A 22700-nucleotide genomic window follows, 5' to 3' on the forward strand; every position below is an offset into this window, starting at 1 on the left:
CACCAAAACCCGCAACAAAATCTGAATCTTGATTAAGCAGCAAAAGTATAGGCGCCAAAAGGAATATTGCACGGTTTGATCCGCCTGTGAGATTAACGTTCAATATAAGACATATTGCAAAACACATAATGGTCGCCACGTTACCAACAGCTGGCATCCACGCGCCCTCTGCAGCCATCCGTTTGATCGTGAAAGCGGGTACAGTAGACACACGGCGTTGCTGCAAGAACCTCATTTTAGGCAGGAAGGTAGAACTAGAATTGCTGGTTTGACCGGATTGACTATGTCTAATACCGCCAATGCCCTTCTCGTTGACTTTTTCCCGCATGAGTGATGCAAGTTCAAACTTAATCTCGAGTGCTATCAGCATAAAGATTGCAGCATACAATCCTAAAAGAGACGTCCGTGCACCCTCGACCGCTGAAGAGGTAGGTCCCAGCAGAGCCCAGTTGGACCCGCAAGACTCACCTTGAAGAGGAACGTCTGCGCAGAAACCAACTGGATCCGCAGGACCAACCATGCTCAGAGACGTGACGTCCTTACGCGCAGTACGCAAGCTGTTCCCGCAGGAAATGCCTCCCAATGGTGAAGGACTCCGCCTGTCCCCGCAGCCTCGGATACAAGCCATCAGGGAAGGCCACCCGCGCAGCAAGGCTACACGCACAAGGTACTTAGCTCAATCATTCAGTGTCACCTGAAGGAATGAGCGAAGCCAGGAACAATCCCGCACAAGGGCGGGAGGGGGAATACTCCCGCCCAAATAAGCCAGTCCGTACGATACGGGAAGATCTTCTGTACTGTACCTGACGAGGTATGGGAAAAAGATCTGACTAAAGATACGACAGCTTATTGACAACAGTATGGCGAGCAGCATGCTCCTGTACTGTATGTCACTATTAGCCGCTGCCTACTCACCAACTACTGCCATACCACGTGCATAGCCGGCAGTTGGTGGAAAAGGAATAGTACACAGTAGGCCTGGTCACTATTAGCCGCTGCCTACCCACCAACTACCAGCAGGGCACGTGCGTAGGCCACTGTTGGTGGAACAGGAATACTGTTGCAGCCGGCCACACCTCCTTGGAAACCTACCTTCGGCTATAAATACCACAAATGGTATGACCATCTCATCTTATCTATTATCATCATATCTTACCATATTATACCTGATATCTGCTCTAGCAATCTCTTAATATACATTTGTATTTAAAGAGCAATCTAGTCTGATTCTCACGCCGGAGGGTGGTCACAAGGAGGAACCCCCCCCTTCTCAGTGACAAGCTCACGGTGTCTGTTTTGCAGGTTTATCAGAAGAACCATCTTCTCTGGGTCTAACCCCTCGTGGGAAACATCTATCTAACCCCCAGGTTACCCGTAATCTGCCCGGGGTCCGGTTAGTGTTTCTTCATTGGCGCCATCCGTGCATAAAGCTAGAACTTTATTTTTCTCCAGTTTTTTCAAACTTCTAGAAAGATGGTTAAAGAAATTCCGGTAACCACAACCCCAGCTACTGGGGGGAATACCGGCTACACAGTCTTTACAAACACTACCCCGGTTACCCAAGCCGGGGCAAGTGAAGTAAATTTTACGAACACTACCCCAGTTACCCAAGCTGGGGCAAGTGCAGTAAATGATCGCCCACTGGGATTCACTGATACCCAGTTAGAGAAACGAAGACTCCCCCGCCAAACACTCGATGAAGTTAAGGCATGGGCGGAGGCACGTCAAAAGGAATTCCAAGCTGAGTTGGACGAACGCTTGCGTTCCGTCCAACAGGCCGACGAATTCGAAGGGTACTTGGACGATGACTCGGAGGAATCCGACTCCGACGCGAACCCTCGCCATAGGACAAAAGGGAAGCATAAGGAAACGGACTCCCAACCGAGAAGGCATTTTGGACAAGCCTTCAAACCAAAAAATACAGGTGGAAGTCCACGTGACTTCTCCAAAACATTCAGACCAAACGTTGCAAATGCGGGAACGTCCAAATTTGCAAAGGACATTGCGGAAGCAATCGCCCCAAAAAGTGCCAAACAAATGTCAAGCATAGGCACATATGATGGTATATCCGACCCAGATGATCATTTGAACAGATTCATAGCGGGGGCAACCGTCAGTAGTTGGACGGAACCCACGTGGTGTTACATGTTCCAAATGACGCTGGTTGGGGCTGCTAGAGCGTGGTTCGATCGTCTACCGGTCAACCACATCTATGACTGGGCAGACTTCCAACAGAAGTTTAGCCAGCACTTCAGCCAGCAAAGAAAGTATACCGAGGAGCAATGGACAATCCTCAAATGCATTCGAGAGAAAGATGAATCTTTGCTGGACTTCATCACTCGCTTCAACTCGAAGAAGCTAAGTCTGGGAAACATTAGCGAAGATCTTGTTCGCGCTGCTTTCATCCAGGGCGCGAACGACCCAGAGCTCATCCGCACCTTAACGGGTAAAGATGGCATGCCATCCACATGGGATGCCATCATGACAGCAGCAAAACGCTTTGCGGAAACTGAGAAGCAACTGGGTAGAGATCTCCCACAGAGCACAAACCTCTACACCCAGAAGACAAGGGAAGACAACGTCCTTACCGCCCGATTAAACAAAAAGCGAAAGCAAGGCATTTGGCAGTCAAGGGTAAACTTTGACACCTCATCCGGCTTGCAACATCGGTTAGGCGGAAGGGATAACGTACGATCGACCCAGAACTCCAGATGGACGCCGCTCACCAAAAGCGTCACCGAGATATTCGCTACCGAGGAGCTCTCATGGCCAAAGCCTCAAATAATCCGACATCGTCACAATGCTGATCGGAGCAAATACTGTGACTTTCACAGGACAAAAGGCCACAACACCGAAGAATGCATAGACGTAAAGGACATGGTCGAAGCATTTGTCAGAGATGGGACGCTCGCGCACCTCGTGGCGCAATGAACGCTGAGCAGGCTGATGCGTGTAGAACCCCAGCAGGGGAAAACACAAATAAAATTCCAGCTTCAATGTGGAGACTACATGCTGCGTAAAGAACGAGATCCCGAACCAGGTGCGTATCGGCTCGATGGCACTCCCATCCCAACAACATGGAAGGGAGCTCATTTACACAGTTTGCATGTAAATCAATTCCAAATTTGTAAAGAAAAGGCCAAGAGCCACTTCTAATGGAAATGATTCTCCTTAAAACATCGATGCTGATGATTTTACATTTATACTTTTATGAACTATCAACACTAATATGCCGGTTTTCACCGCATAATTACGTGGAAAGTCGTTGCATGGGGAAGGCGGCAAAACCCGCATAAACCCAAAAAACGACAAACCTTCACGCAGGTCAGTTGAAGGGGAAAAGTTCAGTCATCCCAATAAATGAAAGTGCCGGTCTATCCGCATGAATCATGATAAGAGGAAACTGCACTAACCTATTAACAACCGCGCGTCGAACGGTTAATTTATTCAACACTAATATGCCGGTTTTCACCGCATAATTACGTGGAAAGTCGTTGCATGGGGAAGGCGGCAAAACCCGCATAAACCCAAAAAACGACAAACCTTCACGCAGGTCAGTTGAAGGGGAAAAGTTCAGTTATCCCATTAAATGAAAGTGCGGTCTATAAGCATTGATCATGAAAAAGGGAACTGAACACTAACCTATTGACAACCGCGCGTCGAACGGTTCAAAACAGAATTTCTAACAAAAGGATGAGGAAAACCTACACGCAGGTCAGATATGGGTAAAGTTTAGCCATCCTACTAAGTGCAAGTGACGGTCCTACCCGCACAATCACGAAAGAGGAAGCAAAACTTCACACCTATTATCTACCACGTTCAAAGGTTAACTTATCCTCAGAAAGAATGAGGAAAACCTACACGCAGGTCAGATATGGGTAAAGTTTAGCCATCCTACTAAGTGCAAGTGACGGTCATACCCGCACAATCACGAAAGAGGAAGCAAAACTTCACACCTATTATCTACCACGTTCAAAGGTTAACTTATCCTCAAAAAGGATGAGGAAAACCTACACGCATGTCAGATGTCGGTAAAGTTTAGCCATCCTACTAAGTGCAAGTGACGGTCCTACCCGCACAATCACGAAAGAGGAAGCAAAACTTCAACCTATTATCTACCACGTTCAATGGTTAACTTATTCTACACTTGGAAAATTGCTAATTTAAACTAAAGTATGCAAGTCATATAACGTTTATAAAGCAAGGAATCCAATAAAAGAAACGGTCTTACCCGCACAAAGATTTATATTTCATAAATATTCATTACAAGAATGGCCGGGTAACTACCCGCCTACAAGAAAATAAATCTATACAAGCTAAATCTATCCTAGCAGTGGGAAGGGATCTTCAGGATCAGGCTTCAGGGCCACTTCCACTTGGACCAGCACCGTCAGTAGAGCGTGGCAGTTCAAGGAAAGCCTTAAGGATAGCTAGCCCATCATCAGCAGCAGCAACTTCATTTACCTTCTCCACCACCGGATGCGGGAAGGCGGCGTACTGATTCACTGCTTGGTCGTAAACAGCTTCAGTATCAACATTATACAAAGGGAAGTTGGAAGGCGGGATGCCTTTCTCAACGAACCCTAGACCAAGCAGGAAGCCGACCTTTTTTCCATCCTCGTGAGAAGCGTTGAGGGCTGCGCTCATAGCATCGTCGTAAGATGTCTCTGAGAAGACCCGATGCACAACCTACAAAAGAAAATATACAAGTGTCAAAACCTTTTCTATTTACAAAGAAAAGCGTAAAGGCATGAAAGCTTACCTGAGACAACGCTTCTCGAAGAAGCCATTCCTTGGCAACCAGGGCTTCTTGGAGGGCAGCTTGAGCTTCGTTACGGGCGCGATCGGCTTCACTCTTGTTGAGGTTGGCAAGCAACACTTCTTTAGCCGCAGCCTCTTCGACGCCCTTTAGCTTACGCTCAGCATGGTCAAGCACCCCCCTCTGGTCCAGGATTTCTTGGAGCTTTTTGGCGTCTTCCATCGCCAAGGCATCATGAGCCTGCTGGAGAGCCTCTAATTTGGCTTTAAGCTCCTCATTCTCCACGCGTAGAGGCTCAGCAACAGCTTCAGCCTTGGTGGCCCTCTCGGTTGCGTTCCTTGCAGTTTCCTTAGCCAGCCGAAGCTGTTCATTAACAGCTTGGGCAGCCTTGGAACGGGCCTCAAGTCGAGCCTGAACTTCAACCTCGAGGGCCTTGAAGGCCTTCTCCTTTTCCGCAGCCAATGCGGAAAGCCTTTGGTTCTCCTCCCGGACAGCCCGCGCCTGAGCCACTTCTTTAAGGCGAGCTGCTTTTAACTTGTCGTTTTCACGACAAAGCAGCTCGACACGCGGCTGCATCCGGGCCAGGAGAACCCGAAGCTCATTGCTTAGCCTACCCTCCTGGTAGCTAGCCATGGCTTCCCCCAACGCACCACTGGGAGCAGCGTGACGAGCCCATTCCACGCACTCCACAGGGGTGCGAAGGGTTGTTCCTCGGCGAATGTTCCATCGTGGAACATACACTTCATTGGAATCCGACACTGCAAAAAACATAAAGCAGTTAGGAAAAGATGATAAAGAAAATATATATATAAAATGGGCCAAAAGAACCCTACGCACATGTAGGGTCAATTACAGGCCGATAGCCGCCGAACCCATCACCTGAACCCAACGGAAATCCATCCAGGTTAGGCAGATGGGAAGGTGGCAGAGATTGGCGAGAAGCCCCATGCGTACCTGATGGATCGGCCGTCGTTGCTGATGGCGGGGGCATGGTAGCAGCCGCCGAGGTCGCCGCCGTGGAATCCCCAGCAATAGTAACCGCCGGCTCAGTGAAGGATGCTGTAAAAATAGCACTCACAGCCGGCGGTGACGTCATCACAGCTGGAACAGTCGGCTCAAAGGAGTGAGCAACTGAACCAGCGGAAGCAGGCGCAGGCGCCTGGGTCGACGCCTCAGGTAGGCTGACCAAGCCTACCGTCATTGGCGGAGAGGTACTCTGCACTCCACCCTGGAATGCGTCAACATCCACGCCAGCGTAAAGAAGATAAGTGTTAATGATATTAAGCTATGAAGTTAAACAAGAAATTTGTACTTACGGGTTTTCTTGAGCCTGAAGGTACGGACGGGCGGGGATGAACCCGATGGAGCCGGCCTCTTCACGCCGGTCACCGTCGTCATCCTGGGCTCTTCGGTGACAGTTGTCACAGCCTCCGGAGCGGTGGTCGTATTACCACCGGGATTCCCCGCCACCTCTTCGCTCTCGGTCTCCGAATCAGACCGAGGCGCCGGATCGGCAGTGGAGGCCACCTTCTCGTTTCCCTTCCCGCCGGCAGCCTTCTTCTTCCGCACCAACGGAGGACCATCTGCGGATTCCTCATCAGAACATACGATTAGAGGAATTCCAGCAGAGGTTTCAACATTGAGGGGTCGAGGGTTGAAGAGCGCCTTACATGGCCGCCTGGCGCTCAGGATCTCGTGGCCTAGCGGGTAGACCTCCACGAACCGATCCGCAGTTTGTTCTAAGTGGGCAACTCGTTCTCGTCCAGAGCCCGAGTACCCATCCGAGCGGGACCGTCAGCCTCCCGCGGGTTCAGGAGCGACTTCAAGTCGTTCCCCTCTGAAATAAACAGGAAAGAAGTTAGAAGAAATTCAAAATCAACAAAAGGAAACAAAGCATACCGTAAGGAACAGAGTTCGAACCGTATTCGAGGACGATTGGGACCTTTTGCGCATCCGCCGCCTTCCACACCCGGCTCATCCCCAACATCACCATCCCGGACTCCGCAAACCGGTAAACCGGAGATTGGACCCGGGAAATCCTCGAAAACCATTCCACCTCCTCGTAGTTGGAGGCGTGAAGGCTGGGAAGAGCTTGCCCGTTCTTAAACTTCATGGCAAGGGGGATGGCGCGAGCGGATATGAAGAAGAACTCCCGCTTCCACGCACGAAGACTGCGCTCGGTTGCGCAATTCTTCAAACCCTTAACCCGGGTTATCAACGTATACCACCCCTGGATGCACCTCCAAGTGTAGAAGGTCATCAGGCGGTCAACATAGGGCTCAAAGCCCAAAATCCGGCACACCCACTCGAAGTGGCGAATCTTGGCGATCGCCATGGGGTGCAACTCGGTCAAATGAACGCCGTGCCTCTCAAGGACACGGTAAACAAACTTTGTCAATGGGAACCTAAGATTCCCATAGACAAAGAATGCAGCATAAACCCCGATCTTGCCTCTGGGGGCATCGTACACCGTCTGGTGGGGTTCAGGAAACTCAGGCTCGAGAGACTCGAGCATGAACTTCCTGACGACGTACCGATACAGATCGCCAGGCAGAGCACACTAGCACTCGCCAGCAGTACTCTTGTCGTCAGCCGTAGATTCGAGATCACGAGACATCTTGTAAAAGAAAGAAGAAAACGATTTCGAGGGAATGCTTGCCTGGAAAGGTGAGTATTCGCCGGAAATCGCTTAGAAGATGAAGAGAAGAGTGAAAGTGTGGATTACATAAAGAACCCTATCCCCCTTTATATACTAATCGCAATTAATGCGATGAAATTAATGCGGAAGAGAGAGAAAACGAAGGTGCAATGAAACTATGACACGTGGCAAAAAGCAAGCTGGCAACAGCTGTTGACAGGACGCGTACCATTAATTTCGCGGCCACGCGCCTGAAAAAGCGTCTGGAATGACCATGTACTGTCACGTCACCATAACTTCCTGCACGTCCTGACACAGTCAGAAGAAACCGTCGCACGACGTTTCAGAGGTTTGGACTGTTCTTATCTTTCCACCAACTCTTCGAATTTCAAAATTCAAAATTCAAAAAGATTCAAAAGTGAGCGGGAAAATACCCCTTACCTTGGCAAACAAGTAACCGTAAGACGAATGCGGGTACAGTGTTAAGGCAAAACCCTTCACATACCTAGCACCCGCGTGGAATTGAAGCCAAGAAAACCTTGGCAAACAAGTAACCGTAAGACGGATGCGGGTACAGTGTTAAGGCAAAACCCTTCACATACCTAGCACCCGCAGGGAATTGAAGCCAAGTATACCTCGGCAACCAAGTAACTATAAGACGGGTGCGGGTACAGTGTAAAGGCAAAACCCTTCACATACCTAGCACCCGCAGGGAATTGAATCCAGGAATACCTTGGAAGTAAAGTAACCGTAAGACGAGCGCGGGTACAGTGTTAAGGCAAAACCCTTCACATACCTAGCGCTCCGCCGGGAATTGAAACCAAGAAGGATCTTCTGGGCAATGCTTGCGGAAACGAAAATAACATCCCCGCATAGCGGGAACGTCGAGAACTACGTTGTTTGAAGCTCCAGGATGGAATTGGTGGTTTTGACATAATTGATCACTATGTTCAAAACTACCAAAACCTCATGGAGAATCCACACAAGTGGGACTCAACGCTCCTGACTTGCGAGGAGGTTACAGACCTACCCGCATCATACCCAAAGACCAAGCAGGAAACTCGGGAATTTCTGCAAGTGACAAGGACTTCCGCGGGAAGAATCCCCATGGAAAACCTTAAAAAACCCTTTTCAAAACCCTTTGCTTAAGTCCAAAAGTTCACCTCACTTTATTAAACACTCATGAGAAGAACATTGGACTGGGGGGACTTGAAGAGGTAGGTCCCAGCAGAGCCCAGTTGGACCCGCAAGACTCACCTTGAAGAGGAACGTCTGCGCAGAAACCAACTGGATCCGCAGGACCAACCATGCTCAGAGACGTGACGTCCTTACGCGCAGTACGCAAGCTGTTCCCGCAGGAAATGCCTCCCAATGGTGAAGGACTCCGCCTGTCCCCGCAGCCTCGGATACAAGCCATCAGGAAAGGCCACCCGCGCAGCAAGGCTACACGCACAAGGTACTTAGCTCAATCATTCAGTGTCACCTGAAGGAATGAGCGAAGCCGGGAACAATCCCGCACAAGGGCGGGAGGGGGAATACTCCCGCCCAAATAAGCCAGTCCGTACGATACGGGAAGATCTTCTGTACTGTACCTGACGAGGTATGGGAAAAAGATCTGACTAAAGATACGACAGCTTATTGACAACAGTATGGCGAGCAGCATGCTCCTGTACTGTATGTCACTATTAGCCGCTGCCTACTCACCAACTACTGCCATACCACGTGCATAGCCGGCAGTTGGTGGAAAAGGAATAGTACACAGTAGGCCTGGTCACTATTAGCCGCTGCCTACCCACCAACTACCAGCAGGGCACGTGCGTAGGCCACTGTTGGTGGAACAGGAATACTGTTGCAGCCGGCCACACCTCCTTGGAAACCTACCTTCGGCTATAAATACCACAAATGGTATGACCATCTCATCTTATCTATTATCATCATATCTTACCATATTATACCTGATATCTGCTCTAGCAATCTCTTAATATACATTTATATTTAAAGAGCAATCTAGTCTGATTCTCACGCCGGAGGGTGGTCACAAGGAGGAACCCCCCCTTCTCAGTGACGGTGTCTGTTTTGCAGGTTTATCAGAAGAACCATCTTCTCTGGGTCTAACCCCTCGTGGGAAACATCTATCTAACCCCCAAGTTACCCGTAATCTGCCCGGGGTCCGGTTAGTGTTGTTGGCGGTTAGCTTACTATCTTCTTCATCCAAGTCGCCAACCCCGCTTTCGGCTAGGATGGTCTTGACCCGGATCTGACCCTCTAACAAATATGTGACTGGAAATAGAGCCACGAGTAAAGCAAACACCCACGGTAGAACCTTTGTGCTAGAAGCAGATGGTAGGTGTGTAAAAACCACAAATACAGAACTGCAAACCATGGCTGTGACTATAAGGATGTGTAAAACGGTTGCTTGAAGGAAATATTCTGCTGATATGTAAACACCGAGAGCAATTCCCATTGCGATTGAGAAAATTGTTCTTAATTCGACTATGTATTTGATGGGAATAATGGAGGTGACTGCAGCAAGTGAGAGAAGGATTGCTGAAAGCAGCAGCCATGATGGCCATGTAGGCTTTGATGTGATGAAACCATATATTGAGACGTCATCTGATGATTGGCGGGCAGCTTTGATAAGTTCAGAATGGTATGTCCATGAAGATGGAACTGGCGGTTGCATAGCTATGAAAAGGATACCCGTTGGAAATACTAAAATATCAAATTTCTTATAATAAACCGTTCTGCTGAATCAGTATATAAAAAAACAGTGTTATTACTGTTAATCTTTCCAGCGTGTAATGTTATTTTCATTTATTTAATGAAACATGATATCATATTTATGACATATGAGATTATGAAGCTTAACAGGACATCGGGACATACATGAAATATTGAGCTTTAAAGAGAGATACAAATGTCCCTTAGAAAAGAGGCCAAGAACAGAAAGTCGGGTGGCTATTTCTCTTTGGAAATTGGAACTACCCTAACCAAAATCTAAAAGGTAAACGGGCCTTTAGTACTAGAAACAAAGTCGGTTCCACGGCCCATTGGCCCATTAGCAGACCCTACATAGTTTAAAAATCCCATCGAACGGTTGTGACACATTCCATAAGCATATATATAAGAATCATCTTTCGCCGATCTCACCTCTAGCTAGGGTTTGTGTTCGCAGCTGCATGATTGTTGTTCAAAACCGTCATACTTCGACAAATCTCGAATCAAGATGGCGAGTACCTTATTTTATAATTATAATAATTCAATCGGCTATAATTTTATGATATTATTATAGTGTTACTAGTGTATTAATAATGTAATTGAATTGGTTGTAGGTTTTGCCTAACGATGTTGATCTGCTGAATCCACCAGCTGAGTTGGAGAAGAGGAAGCATAAGCTCAAGCGTCTCGTACAATCTCCTAACTCTTTCTTCATGGTATTATTATTATTATTATTATTATTTCATTTATGTCTTACATTTATTAGGTTATAATTCAGCATTTATAGTGTGTTTTGGATTGCTTATATTAATAAAAATTTAAATGACCAAAAAAAACTCTCTTTTTTTATAAGAGTGTATTGTGTTGTTACTTTTGAGGTTTGAGGAGTGTGATATGTATATGTGTGTAACTTATTAAATATAAATTATATATAAATAATGTGCTTGTTTAGCCTTGAACTTAGGTTTTTTTATTAGTATGTCACTTTTTTGGCTCAATTTTGGTATCGAACACCATTTGAGCTTTGAACGAGCAGAATCTAAACATTGTTTAATTTCTTATGTGCAGGACGTTAAGTGCCAGGGTTGCTTTAACATGTAAGTGTTTATGTAGTTTTTGTTTGCAATGTGTTTTTTGTTGGAACGGTGTGTTTTGAACTTGTTTGATATTTGTGTATACAGAACAACTGTTTTCAGCCACTCTCAAACTGTGGTGGTATGCGGAAACTGTCAGACTGTGCTCTGCCAGCCAACTGGTGGGCGTGCTAGACTCACTGAAGGATGTTCTTTCAGGAGGAAGGGTGATTAAGCAGTGAAGCTGATTTGCTGTTTGGGTATGGTATTTTGCCTAATTTGAGCCAAATTATAAGTTTTAGTCAGTTATTCTAGCTTTTTTGCTTCTTTCTTTTTCGGGTGGGAGCACAAACATGTTAGTTTAATATTGTTGATTATGTTCATGTAATGGCTAAAGTTTTGGATATTTAATATTATCTTGGATTTATTATTTGGTTCTATAGTTCTGACTTGAATGGCAACTTGATTTCCATTGGTTTGTTTAATGCTTTGATTGTATTCTACAAGTGTTAATATTTTACATTGTTCTAATAGTACTAGGGTGGTCAAATGCAGTTATTATGTTCTTAATATACGGCTTTTATGTTCGTTAAGCTAAGCTAATGCCAAGGGTTATGTTTTGAGTAACCATTATGTATTTATAAGAAAATATTTTGTACATGCGTTTAGTTTTTTTTTTATAATTTGTATTTTATTTATGTATTTTTTTGTTGTTTGGGCTGATAAACTTGTGTATAAGTACCTGATTATGTTTAATGATAAAGATCCTGTGGCTTTCTGCAATGCTTTTAAATATTTGTAGAAAGCGACTTGATCATTCTTGTTAAGTATAGTTTGGTTCTTTTACACCAGTTTGTCACTCTTTATGGCTCAGAAATAGTTATAAAGTGAATACAAATCAAGAAAGACTGAAATAATTAATGTGTTGGCGTTCTCATTCGCAACACAATACTATCGTTGTAATTCAGAGTATGCTGGACTTATTGTTTGTGACCATTTTGTTTAAATCTATGCCTAACTCTTGATTTTTCGGCAGTTGTCTGTTATTTTTCCTATTTTGCCTTTTATCTTTAGCTTCAGGCCTTCACTGCTTAAATGTGCAGTCGTGCATGCCTTAGAGGCACATTTAAGGATTTTTCTTTGTAAGTGGTAAAATTCTCAGTCGATTGCAATGTGTTGAACAAAATTAATGAAGCTATAAACGGTGACGATCTTTTCTTCATACCATAAAAAATTGCAATAAACATTAGAAATGCTCTAGGTAATCCGCTGATGCAACAAAACTAATAAAACTGTAAACGTTGATGAAATCATTATTTTCTGTCAACAAACAATAGAACTGCACTAGCTTAATCCGCTTCACAATATGTGTTGCTTCTTTGCACCTTGTCTCTTCTTTACGTATTCTTGTGCATGTAGCACCTCGCCTCTAACTAGGTGACACAGTTTTTCTCGATGACATTGAGGAGTAGCATTCTAGATGACTCTGTAGTGGGGCACTTCCCACCCTCAAAGCCCTCGGGAACACCGCCCTCCGGTGCAGAAGGGGGGGGGGGGGTGCTCTGCAACGGTGCCAGATGTGGGATGAGATAAGGAATATGATTGCCTAGCTTTATATTTTTTTCTTTTTAATATAAAAAACAATAATATAATATTAACGGGGAAATGATTTGAATGAGATCTATCCAGTACACCCCAAAACCCCCCCACATGCTGACGTTGTGTCACATGTTGCACAAAGAGGCTCCATCCATCACACATGGTTTCTTACCATCTCTGGATAAGGTCCTATTTGTATTTTAACACTCATCTTCAGTCTCTTTGTTAAGGTCCTATATGTATTTTGGATATGGTCCTATTTGTTATATTTGCTCAAACCTTCGGCTAGAGTAATCCCCATAGCAAGGTTTTGAGCATTATACTGTTCTAGTTCTTTCTTAGTACATGATTGTATCTTGTAAGCCACCAAATAAAATACAAGGACCTCAGTCAGAAAGAGACAATTGTACACCCTTAACGCGACGTTCCTTCAATTATGTTTTAGTTTGTACAACCAAATCTTTGCTTAATGCTTGGCATTTATTAGATATAGTGGCCTCTTAAGATCACGACACGAACAAACTCATCCCAGGTTTGATGGCGCATGTTCTTCACCTGACGTCCACACTCCACATATTGATGTTTCCACTGCAGTGACGTATCCAACAAGTACACTGTGGTGGTCTTAATCATGTTCACCTCGTCAAAGATTTGTACAATTGTACACCCTTAACGCGACGTTCCTTTTTTCCGTATGAAGTTCTTAACCACCCTTGCTTCTCTCTTTCCAAGGGGTTTGGGGACTACAACCCTTTTGAGAACACAAGGTTACCCTTCAACCCACGCTAACCTTGGTCATTGCTTTTTTGTAGTCGCCACTTATATATCACACTTTTTAACGGAATCTTCTAACTTTCATCCCTGGCTCGGTGATAGACATCTCTACGTCCGCAACCCAATTTCCCAAGAAGACTGTCAAATCCTTGGACACACCTTGACCTTTCTTAGCTTCTTGTAGAAACTCTTCTTGATTCGGTCACCATGTCATTTAATCGGCGTGTTCTTATATCGTTTGTCATTTAGTTGTCTTTCTAAACTTCAGTTCAACAGTTACTCTCTACTGAGTTCAACATTATCTCCAATAGCGAGTCAATTAACTTTTAACGAAAGGCCCAACCCGATCATATTAATGTTAATATGATAGTTGTCCCGATCATGTACCTCATTTTCTTAATACTTTATTCTTTTACTTCATAAAAAACCACGTGACATTTATATTATATTAAAATGTTTTAAAGTAACAAAAAAAGAGTAAATGTTCAAAAATATAAAATATCAACACAGTGATAGGCAAAGCTACTCTACCTACCTACCTACATGGGTACGGGTTCACCCGGACCTAATCTATTTTTAGTTTTATTTAGAGCATATAGTTCGTATCAACTACAGAACTCATTAAAAATTTGAACCCACTGAAATGAAGTTGAAACTGGAGCCTTTTTCTTTGGATTTTTGGGATGAAACTCTCCTTAAACAAACATTCCGATTACAGAGTTGACATGGAATTATTGTAAATATGAAAAGAATATAAAATAGATGAGGGATTTAAGCTAAAACTAAGTAGTTTTGATTGGTTTTGCGTTTAAGATTACACGGCTGATAGCACAGTATTCACTTTTCCCAAATAAAAATGTTTACATACTCGTATTCGTGTTTAGTTATCAATGAATTGCAAACATGTGTTTCCTACATTTTCTATTTTTTATACTACGTCTAAATTACGTTGTGATATATTTTATTTGTCTTATTTAAATATTAAAATATTTATTAGGTTGTATGGTTCTTAATTTCTTATATCTAGTTAAACTGGTGACCAGTAAGTTAATATTGTCTTCAACTTGTGCATTTATGGTTTTTTTTAAAGAAAGACAACGGATTTGACTCAAAAAAATTTAAACTAGACCCGACCTGAAACTTTTGAAATTATGTATTTACAGATCATGACGTGACCATATTAGAAAACTTTGACACAAGATTGTAATAAAATTAAGGAAAATTGATTTTTATTGGTCCCAAATATTTTATTTTTGCCGGCGCTGGTCCCAACTATCATTTTGACTGGCAACGGTCCCAACTTTCACATTCGTTTCTTCCACCAGTCCGCGACTGACGGAGTACTAACTCCGTTAAATATTTGCTGATGTGTCTGTAACATCCCTAAAAATTTCAATCCAAGTATGACAAGTTAATAGAAGAAAGGGGATTAAAAATGAAAAATTTTGATTTATTAACCCATCGTGATACGCGACGGGCATAGCTAAGGAGACATCGCGATACGCGATAGGAACGTCACAGAAACCCAAAAAGGGCGGTGTCGCGATACGCTACGGCTCAAGACATTAAGCCATCGCGATACGTGATGACTAGGATAATAGGAAAGTGACACGTGTACGCCACGTGTCAACACGTGGCTGAATGTGTCTTAGAAAATGACATGTGTACGCTACGTGTCAACATGTGGCAGAGGGTGTTTAAGAAAGTGACACGTGTCCGCCACGTGTCAACACGTGGCAGAAGGTGTCTCAGAAGATGACACGTGGCGACACGTTCAGCTATAAATAGAACGTTTCATGGCTCATTTCATTCACACCAAATCACTCTCTCTCTAGAAACTTTCTCTCTCTACCTGGATATCCGTGCCACCGACCCGACAACTATAACCTCGTAATCCGCACCATATACCGACGACACCTCGAAGTTCGTACCAACAATCCCTACAAACGGGGCACCTCATTTTGCGTGCCGACCTCGAAACGCGTGACGACTGATATACATGTATTTATACATCTCGAATCCCGTGTAAAGTTGTGTTTCCTTAAATTTTTAAGTTCGTTTAAGTTTGAGTTTTGTTTATCTTTTACTAATTTAGGTTTTGAGTCAAGTTTTATATATTTATCGTGTTTTAACTCTTTTGGTGTCTTGCATGTTTTACTTAATTCTTTCTATCTTTTCATGCGAAGTTTAAGTACGTTTTGCTCGTTAATGATTACATGATTGTTCCACTTAGCGTTTCGATTTGTTTTCATGTTGAAGAGATTCCTAATAGTTTTTATGTTATTTTGTGCTTAAACGTTAACGATTATTTTGTTATTCTTGCATTAAATTACATGTTGTGTATGTGATAGGTCCCATGGTTAAGAGAGCGAGAAAACGAGTCAAATGGAAAAAGAATCAGCTAAAACGGAGCTCGGATGAAGCCGGTACGCAAAAACGAAGACAAACGAGCTGAAAGTCGAAAAACGTCAGAAAATGTCATGTTTGAGCTACGCGACCAGGTCATACCATTCAAGAAGCATGTGGTAGATTCCAACATGTCCCAAGGCTGCCAAGAATGTTCAAGAATCAGCTACCATGTCTATTTTGTCTTCTAGTGGGCCTAGTGGGCTTATTTTAACCTATTTTATATTAGGAAGGAGGTGTTTAAACATATATATAAACCCTAAAACCCTATGAACGAAATTATTCAAGTTTCCAGACATCCCACACCTGTTTTGGAGTTAGGAATCAAGGAGGATCATCAAGCTTTCGTACAAGCGTTCAAGAGTCGATTAAGACGGGTTCTCTCGTTCTTTATCTTTGTTCTTGTTCATTATCTTTCATGATGTTTGTGACAATCGCCAATTTCAGGTTAACTCCGTTAACTCCGTCAATCCAAACTTTAGATCACTGAATCTATAACGCACACCTCATTACATTTAAACTAGGGTTTAAATGACGCTTGACACTTACTACATGTGTAGTCTTTCGGGAATTGCACCGAAACGCAAACGAGTTGACGCAAACAATTGGTGAATAAACGAAAAACGTCAAAACAATAATTATGTGATAATTATGTGTTAGACTTATGTGTTATGTGATAACATGTTATATAACGTTAACTCAATGTGCAAACTAAGTTAATTAAGCTAGAAAAGTAACATTTGGAAGTGGAGGGACCTAGATGTAACTTGATTATTATTAATAATATTATAAAACCCTAAACTCCTCTTCCTTTCTCTCACAAAAACCGACGGCAGCCCCTTGCTCCCCCTCTCCTCACAATCGGCTCACATACACACACATATCACTTGGTTTTGATCTTGGTTTTTCACAATTGAAGCATCCTACATCCGTTTCTAGCCATCTCCTACCTTCCTCTTGCTTGTATTGGTGTTTTGAAGGTATAAATTACAAACCCTAGGTCCGATTTTTCCTATGTATGGTGTTCATATGATTGTTGTTGATTTGATGGTGTATTGATGATGATTTGATAACTAGTTTTGATATTATTGCATGTTAATTGTTGTGTCTTTGAGTTTGAGATCAAATAAAACCCTAACTATGTATGAATGGTGTAATTGATATGCATGGATAGTAGTTATGGTGTCTAGAATGTTATATGAATGATTTGTGGTCCATAGATAGTTAAATTGTTGAGTTTGGATGCAAACAGTTTCTGGACAGATTGTGTTGTTGATGTTTGATTGACTGTAACGGGGTGTAAAAGTAAAAATTGATTGAGATAATTGATACTACAGTAAACTAGGTTGAGTCTAGTTTCTAAAGAATGTAAATTTGCAATTTTTGGACGTGTAAAAGTTAACCTTTATGATTTTACAAAAACGTTGTGCAAAGCTGAGTTGTTAGACCTGCTGTTGGGTTGTTTTGTAAATGTTATATCTCATGAACTACGAGACCAATTGGGTTGGTTCCACTTCTGGAAGTTGACTTATTGAGTTAGGAACCTAACCCAAGTGGTCTTGCATTTATTGGATTTTTCGTTTAACGGGAATTTCAAATAACATTCTGTTGCGCATGAATTTGACTGTTATGAGTTTGCTGTAATGATTTGATTATTGTGAGAAACCTATGTGGAATAAAAATATAATAAAATATGTTCTGGAAACCTAGGACATATATGCTTTTGTGATGATTTTTGGTAAATTAATTGTGATGCTATGATCGGTGGAATAGTACAATCTTTCAAGTAGAATTTCTGTCTCGGTGAAACTAGCTGCTGAATTTTGTGAAAATGCATGAAACATGATAATTGCTAGTTGATTGCTATGTTTTGACCAAATTGCCCCTATGGGGAATAATTGCTAGTTAATTGTTATGTGTGACCAAATTGCCCTTACGGGGAGTAATTGCTAGTGATGTACATTTTTAATACATGACACGTAAATAATTGCTCACGCACGTATTGTATCACAAATGTACTTGTTAAGTCACACACGATTCACAAACAAACACGAAACGTATCTTGTGCTTAGGAATTATGTGCCGGGTCTAGAGACTCGATATTAGTTCCGATACTTAGAAAATCTCTTTGTTGTTTTAGAACGCTAGAGAGAGTTTTCTGCGACACGCAACACTTGGTGATTTATTTTTGGGAATACTTCGCAAACAGTGAGTTCACTTACCCCTTTTAAACTGTTTTCAAACGCTTTTCACTTGGGGAGATAACATACTCTGAAAAACGCATTTAAGATTTTGTTAGTATAAATTATATATCACTTGTAAAGACTAAGTGGCAAACGCGTTAACTAAAGTCCTTCATTCACATCGAACCGTTTAATATTGGATAATAGCGAGTTATTGTTGAGTAGTACTACTGGGTTTGACAAACCCCACCCAACGCTAAACTCGACTGGAGGTCGAGTGGGTGTAATCTTGGCTAAACACATACCATGGTCGGGATAGACCTGGTGGCAAGGCAAATGATAAACAGTCAGCTTCGGTGTCGAACACTTAGTAATACTTGTTTTATAGGCTAGCTACCTATAGATATATAATTGACATAACACTATCTGGTAACGCAAAACGCTTAACGCAAAACGCTGAACGCAAAACGCTTAACGCAAAACGCTGAACGCAAAACGCTGAACGATGAACGCAAACGCTAAACGCTTTATTTTATATAAACTTGTGAACTCACCAACCCCGTGTTGACACTTTTAGTATGTTATTCTCAGGTAGCCGAGGCGGGCGCGCGGTTTAGGATCATGCATTGCTTGAAACACTTTTAGTTATGCAAACTTATTTTAAACTGTTATCATTGGGTTTTAAGTCGTCCTGCGTGACGCAACATTGGTTTCTATGGTTTTACGCTTTCGCATTTAATTACTCGTAAACGTTTTTATGGTTTGATTATAACTAATGAATCCGATCCTGTTAGTTCACACCCTCTGACGGTAAACCCCGTTAGTGGATTTTGAGGGTGTGACAATGTTTCTCTTTGTTTTCAATACTTGTTTAGGATTGTTTTTAATAATGATTCTAGGCTAGACTTCATGTCTATCTAGGTTTGATGAACATGTGTTAATTTGATTCTTGCTTTGGATAATGTTTTGATTATGGTTTTGTTGATTTAATAGTAAAAAAACTTGATTTTGTTTTCATGATGCATATAAGTATTTATTATCTTGATTGATTGTTAACTATTGCTTCACATAGATCTTTTATCTTTTGATTGTGTTCTTTAGATTTAGGGTTTATGTTTAAATCATTACTTAGTGTTTTGATTATTGTGATTAAATGGGCCCATTAGATCATAAAAGCTTGTTGATAGTGGTTAGGGTTTTAAATGTTTTGCTAAATTCCAATAGTTGTAAGGTGAGGAGTTGTTCATGTGTCTTGGTTAATTGCATGCTAGGATAGTTAGTGACAATATTCTTGCTTATTGTGTTGATCCATGTTCATGATGTCATGTTAGCTTATCAAGTTATCTAGGGTTTAGTGTTTCGTAAGATTGCTTGCTTTAGATACTATTAATTAACCCTAATTGATGACTTTGCGGAAATCAATAATATTGATTGCTTAATAATCTAATAATTGTTCTTTGGGATTTCATTTGATTCAGTCAAAGGTCCTTAGGGTTTGTTAGATGAATACGTTTAGAAATCAGTTTCCATAATCATGTTATTTGTCCATTGCTTGATGATTGTTGATGCATGGGATTATTACCTAGGTAGATTCATTCTCTGTTTGATTCTGATATTGTGTTTGGTTGCTTGTTTCTCGTTTACTTGCTTATTTGTTTTCTTATTTTAATATTAGTTTTAAAATCCCCCTTAAAACATTAATAATAAATAGTCGTGTCGTAAGTCGAGTCTAATTAGTTAATTAACGTAATTTATAGAGTCCTGTGGGTTCGATATTCCGAACTTACTTAGCTTAGTACAATTGAGCGGTTCACTTGCCGGTGTTTTGTTTAGTTGAGTCTTAGGTCTAGTTTTTATTACTTGTTTAATTTAGTTAATATTTATTGACTGTTTTGAGCACATCAACGACCTGGTAAACCGTGTCAACTCGAGACGACCAGACATTCCGCCTCGAAGTACGTGTACGACCCGGCAACTCCCGAACGTTGCCTCGATTTGCGTGCTGAGGAGTTGTTGATCAAGATTCTCAACGTACGTGCAAGCGTCGAAGTGCTGGCCGAGAATCTAGAAAATAATAACCTAAGCAAGGTATGGGTTCTGCCCAAATAAAATATTATTATTTCAAAGACTTAGACCCTAGTCGGGGGTATAGCCTAGACCTTGATCAAAGAATTATAAAATACAATGAATAAATTAAAATAATGTTTCTTTGAAAAAGATGGAATTTTTAAAATAAGAATATAGTTAGTACACTATTTCTTCATTAAGAAACACAAGATATTAACAAAGGATAGAGATAATTTATGTTTCTTCATGAAGAAGAAACATAACATATACACTTCTTCTTGAAGAAGAAACTTAACACATAGTTAGCAAATATAGAGAAAGAAATTCATATCAAAATATTTCATTCAATTCAAACAAAAGATCAATCAAGGTCTAAGTTATTAAAACCAGACTAAAGGTCTGTAGCCGGATTAAGAGACGATCCGGGTATTTATATAAACCTATTTTATTATAGGTCAAGCATTCAATCATTCATTCATTCACAAAAGGTTTTCAAACGAGATCACCACATCATTCAGAACAGACAGTCACAGGTGAATACGTTAAACCTTTTTCAGTCAAGATAAACGGGTTGTTTATCTTAAACAAAGACAGCCAAATTTTTATGAGATTACGTTATCTCTAATAAAAAGATTTAAGGGATTACGTGATCTCTAATTTACAAGATAGAAAATAAAAGCAACTTAGACCGAGTACACATGTGTCTGGATCCAAACATAATCAATCTAGTCTAACAGTCAAGGCTACGTGGCCGCAGAATAGAGATCATAATAAAAGTTCTCCAATGGGCATCAGTTCCTAATAGGCGTCAGTTCTTGGAGGGCCGTAATTGTGTGTGTATGGCAAGTGGTGCAAATCCCAGAAATAAGAGACGTTTTTGTTGAGATTGTTTCACGAAAACTATCTTGTCAGTCAAAGAAATATTTATAAATGTTTTTAGTGTTAACGATTCACCAGCATATCGCTGACATATTTTTTCACCCCAATATTACAGGAAACAAAGTTAGTGAAAGTAGCAAGGAATTATAGCCATTCAAGAAGATAAACGCTCGCAAGGTAGAGATGGCTCAGTTTTTAATTAAAAGATTATAAACAATATGATTTGTAAAATCAAACGAGGTTTATAAATTAAACACTCGGGTATTTATTATCCGAGAAGCTTTTCAAACAAATTAAATATTTTTCAAATGTTTCAAAATGATAAATTAATAAATAAAGCTTTATAAATAAATAAATATCTCAAAGTATATTAATACTTTTTAAAAGACTTACGCTAAACTCTGATACATTTACAAAACCGGTACCAACTATTGGTCACACGCCTAGGCTCTAAGTCGGGGTGTGACAGTGTCCATCTGAGGTGTCAAAAAAACATTACATGGCAGCCAACGTGGATATGGCATTAAACTTAACATATTACATTCATAATTCACAATTTCACACCTAATTCTCCAACAACACACCCAAATCAAAATCTCCAATTTATCTTAAGAACCCTAATTGAATAATCTAATCAATTACAATCTCAAAACCGATTAAAACCCTAATTATCTCTTACACTACGTGAAGCTTCTACCGGAAGCTAACGGATCGATTAAAACCAATTCCGATCGAGTGATGGGATGTACGGCACAGGTGTGGCTGGACGTGAAGATGAACATCGACGGAACCATGCGGTTTACGGCGGACAGTGATTCGGACATCACGAGAGGCTTTTGCTCGTGTTTGATTTCGGTGCTTGAAGGAGCCACGCCGGAGGAGGTGTTGGTGTTGAAGATGGAGGATTTGGGAGATTTGAGTGTTATTGGAGTGAATCTGAACCTTGATGCTAATTCTAGGGTTAATACTTGGCATAATGTGTTGAGTAGTATGCAGAAGAGGACCAAGGCGATTGTCTTAATGTTGTCAATTCTTCTAATGATCTAGGTTTGAGATTGTAATTGATTAGATGATTCAATTAGGGTTCTTGAGATAAATTGGGGATTTTGATTTGGGTGTGTTGTTGGAGAATTAGGTGTGTGAATTATGAATGTAATATGTTAAGTATAATACCATATCCACGTTGGCTGCCATGTAATGTTTTTTTGACACCTCAGATGGACACATCAGCAAATATTTAACGGAGTTAGTACTCTATCAGTTGCGGACTGGTGGAAGAAACGAATGTGAAAGTTGGGATCGTTGACAGCCAAAATGATAGTTGGGACCGGCACCAACAAAAATAAAATAATTGGAACCAATAAAAACCAATTTTCCTAAAATTAATTATCAAAAAATATCAAATCCAATAGAAATTTTTCTTGGCTCCGCCACTATTAAGTGTTAATCATCATGCCGAACAAGTATTTTAGCCTTTTCACTTGGTATCAAAGGTTTCGAACTGAAACATACAAAACCATATTCTAGGGACCTTTACTTGCTGCATGTAACACAAACTTGTAATTAAATATCTAATTATTTGGTTTAACCAAACCTTTGAAACT

The 22700-nt window shown here is 41.6% G+C and overlaps 1 protein-coding gene across 1 annotated transcript; it reads left to right on the forward strand.

The window, feature by feature from the left end:
• Positions 1 to 10505: 10505 nt before the first annotated feature.
• On the forward strand, positions 10506 to 11624 carry LOC143535091 (small ribosomal subunit protein eS27y-like). The gene is made up of 4 exons (XM_077029423.1): positions 10506 to 10626; positions 10730 to 10831; positions 11184 to 11212; positions 11297 to 11624. The coding sequence occupies exons 1-4, from the start codon at positions 10624 to 10626 to the stop codon at positions 11421 to 11423; spliced, it is 261 nt and encodes an 86-aa protein (XP_076885538.1). The 5' UTR covers positions 10506 to 10623; the 3' UTR covers positions 11424 to 11624.
• The last annotated feature ends 11076 nt before the right edge of the window (positions 11625 to 22700 follow it).

This window comes from Bidens hawaiensis, unplaced genomic scaffold (genome assembly GCF_021521415.1).
Source record: "Bidens hawaiensis isolate Kalapana, Puna unplaced genomic scaffold, B.hawaiensis_p1.1 tig00010387_1, whole genome shotgun sequence".
NCBI lineage: Eukaryota > Viridiplantae > Streptophyta > Magnoliopsida > Asterales > Asteraceae > Bidens > Bidens hawaiensis.

What these genes read in the sequence shown, in the direction of transcription:
- LOC143535091 (XM_077029423.1), top strand. An exon ending in CTCCTAACTCTTTCTTCATG is followed by an intron (nt 10,832 to 11,183) that starts GTATTATTATTA and finishes TCTTATGTGCAG; the next exon opens with GACGTTAAGTGCCAGGGTTG. An exon ending in TGCCAGGGTTGCTTTAACAT is followed by an intron (nt 11,213 to 11,296) that starts GTAAGTGTTTAT and finishes TTGTGTATACAG; the next exon opens with AACAACTGTTTTCAGCCACT.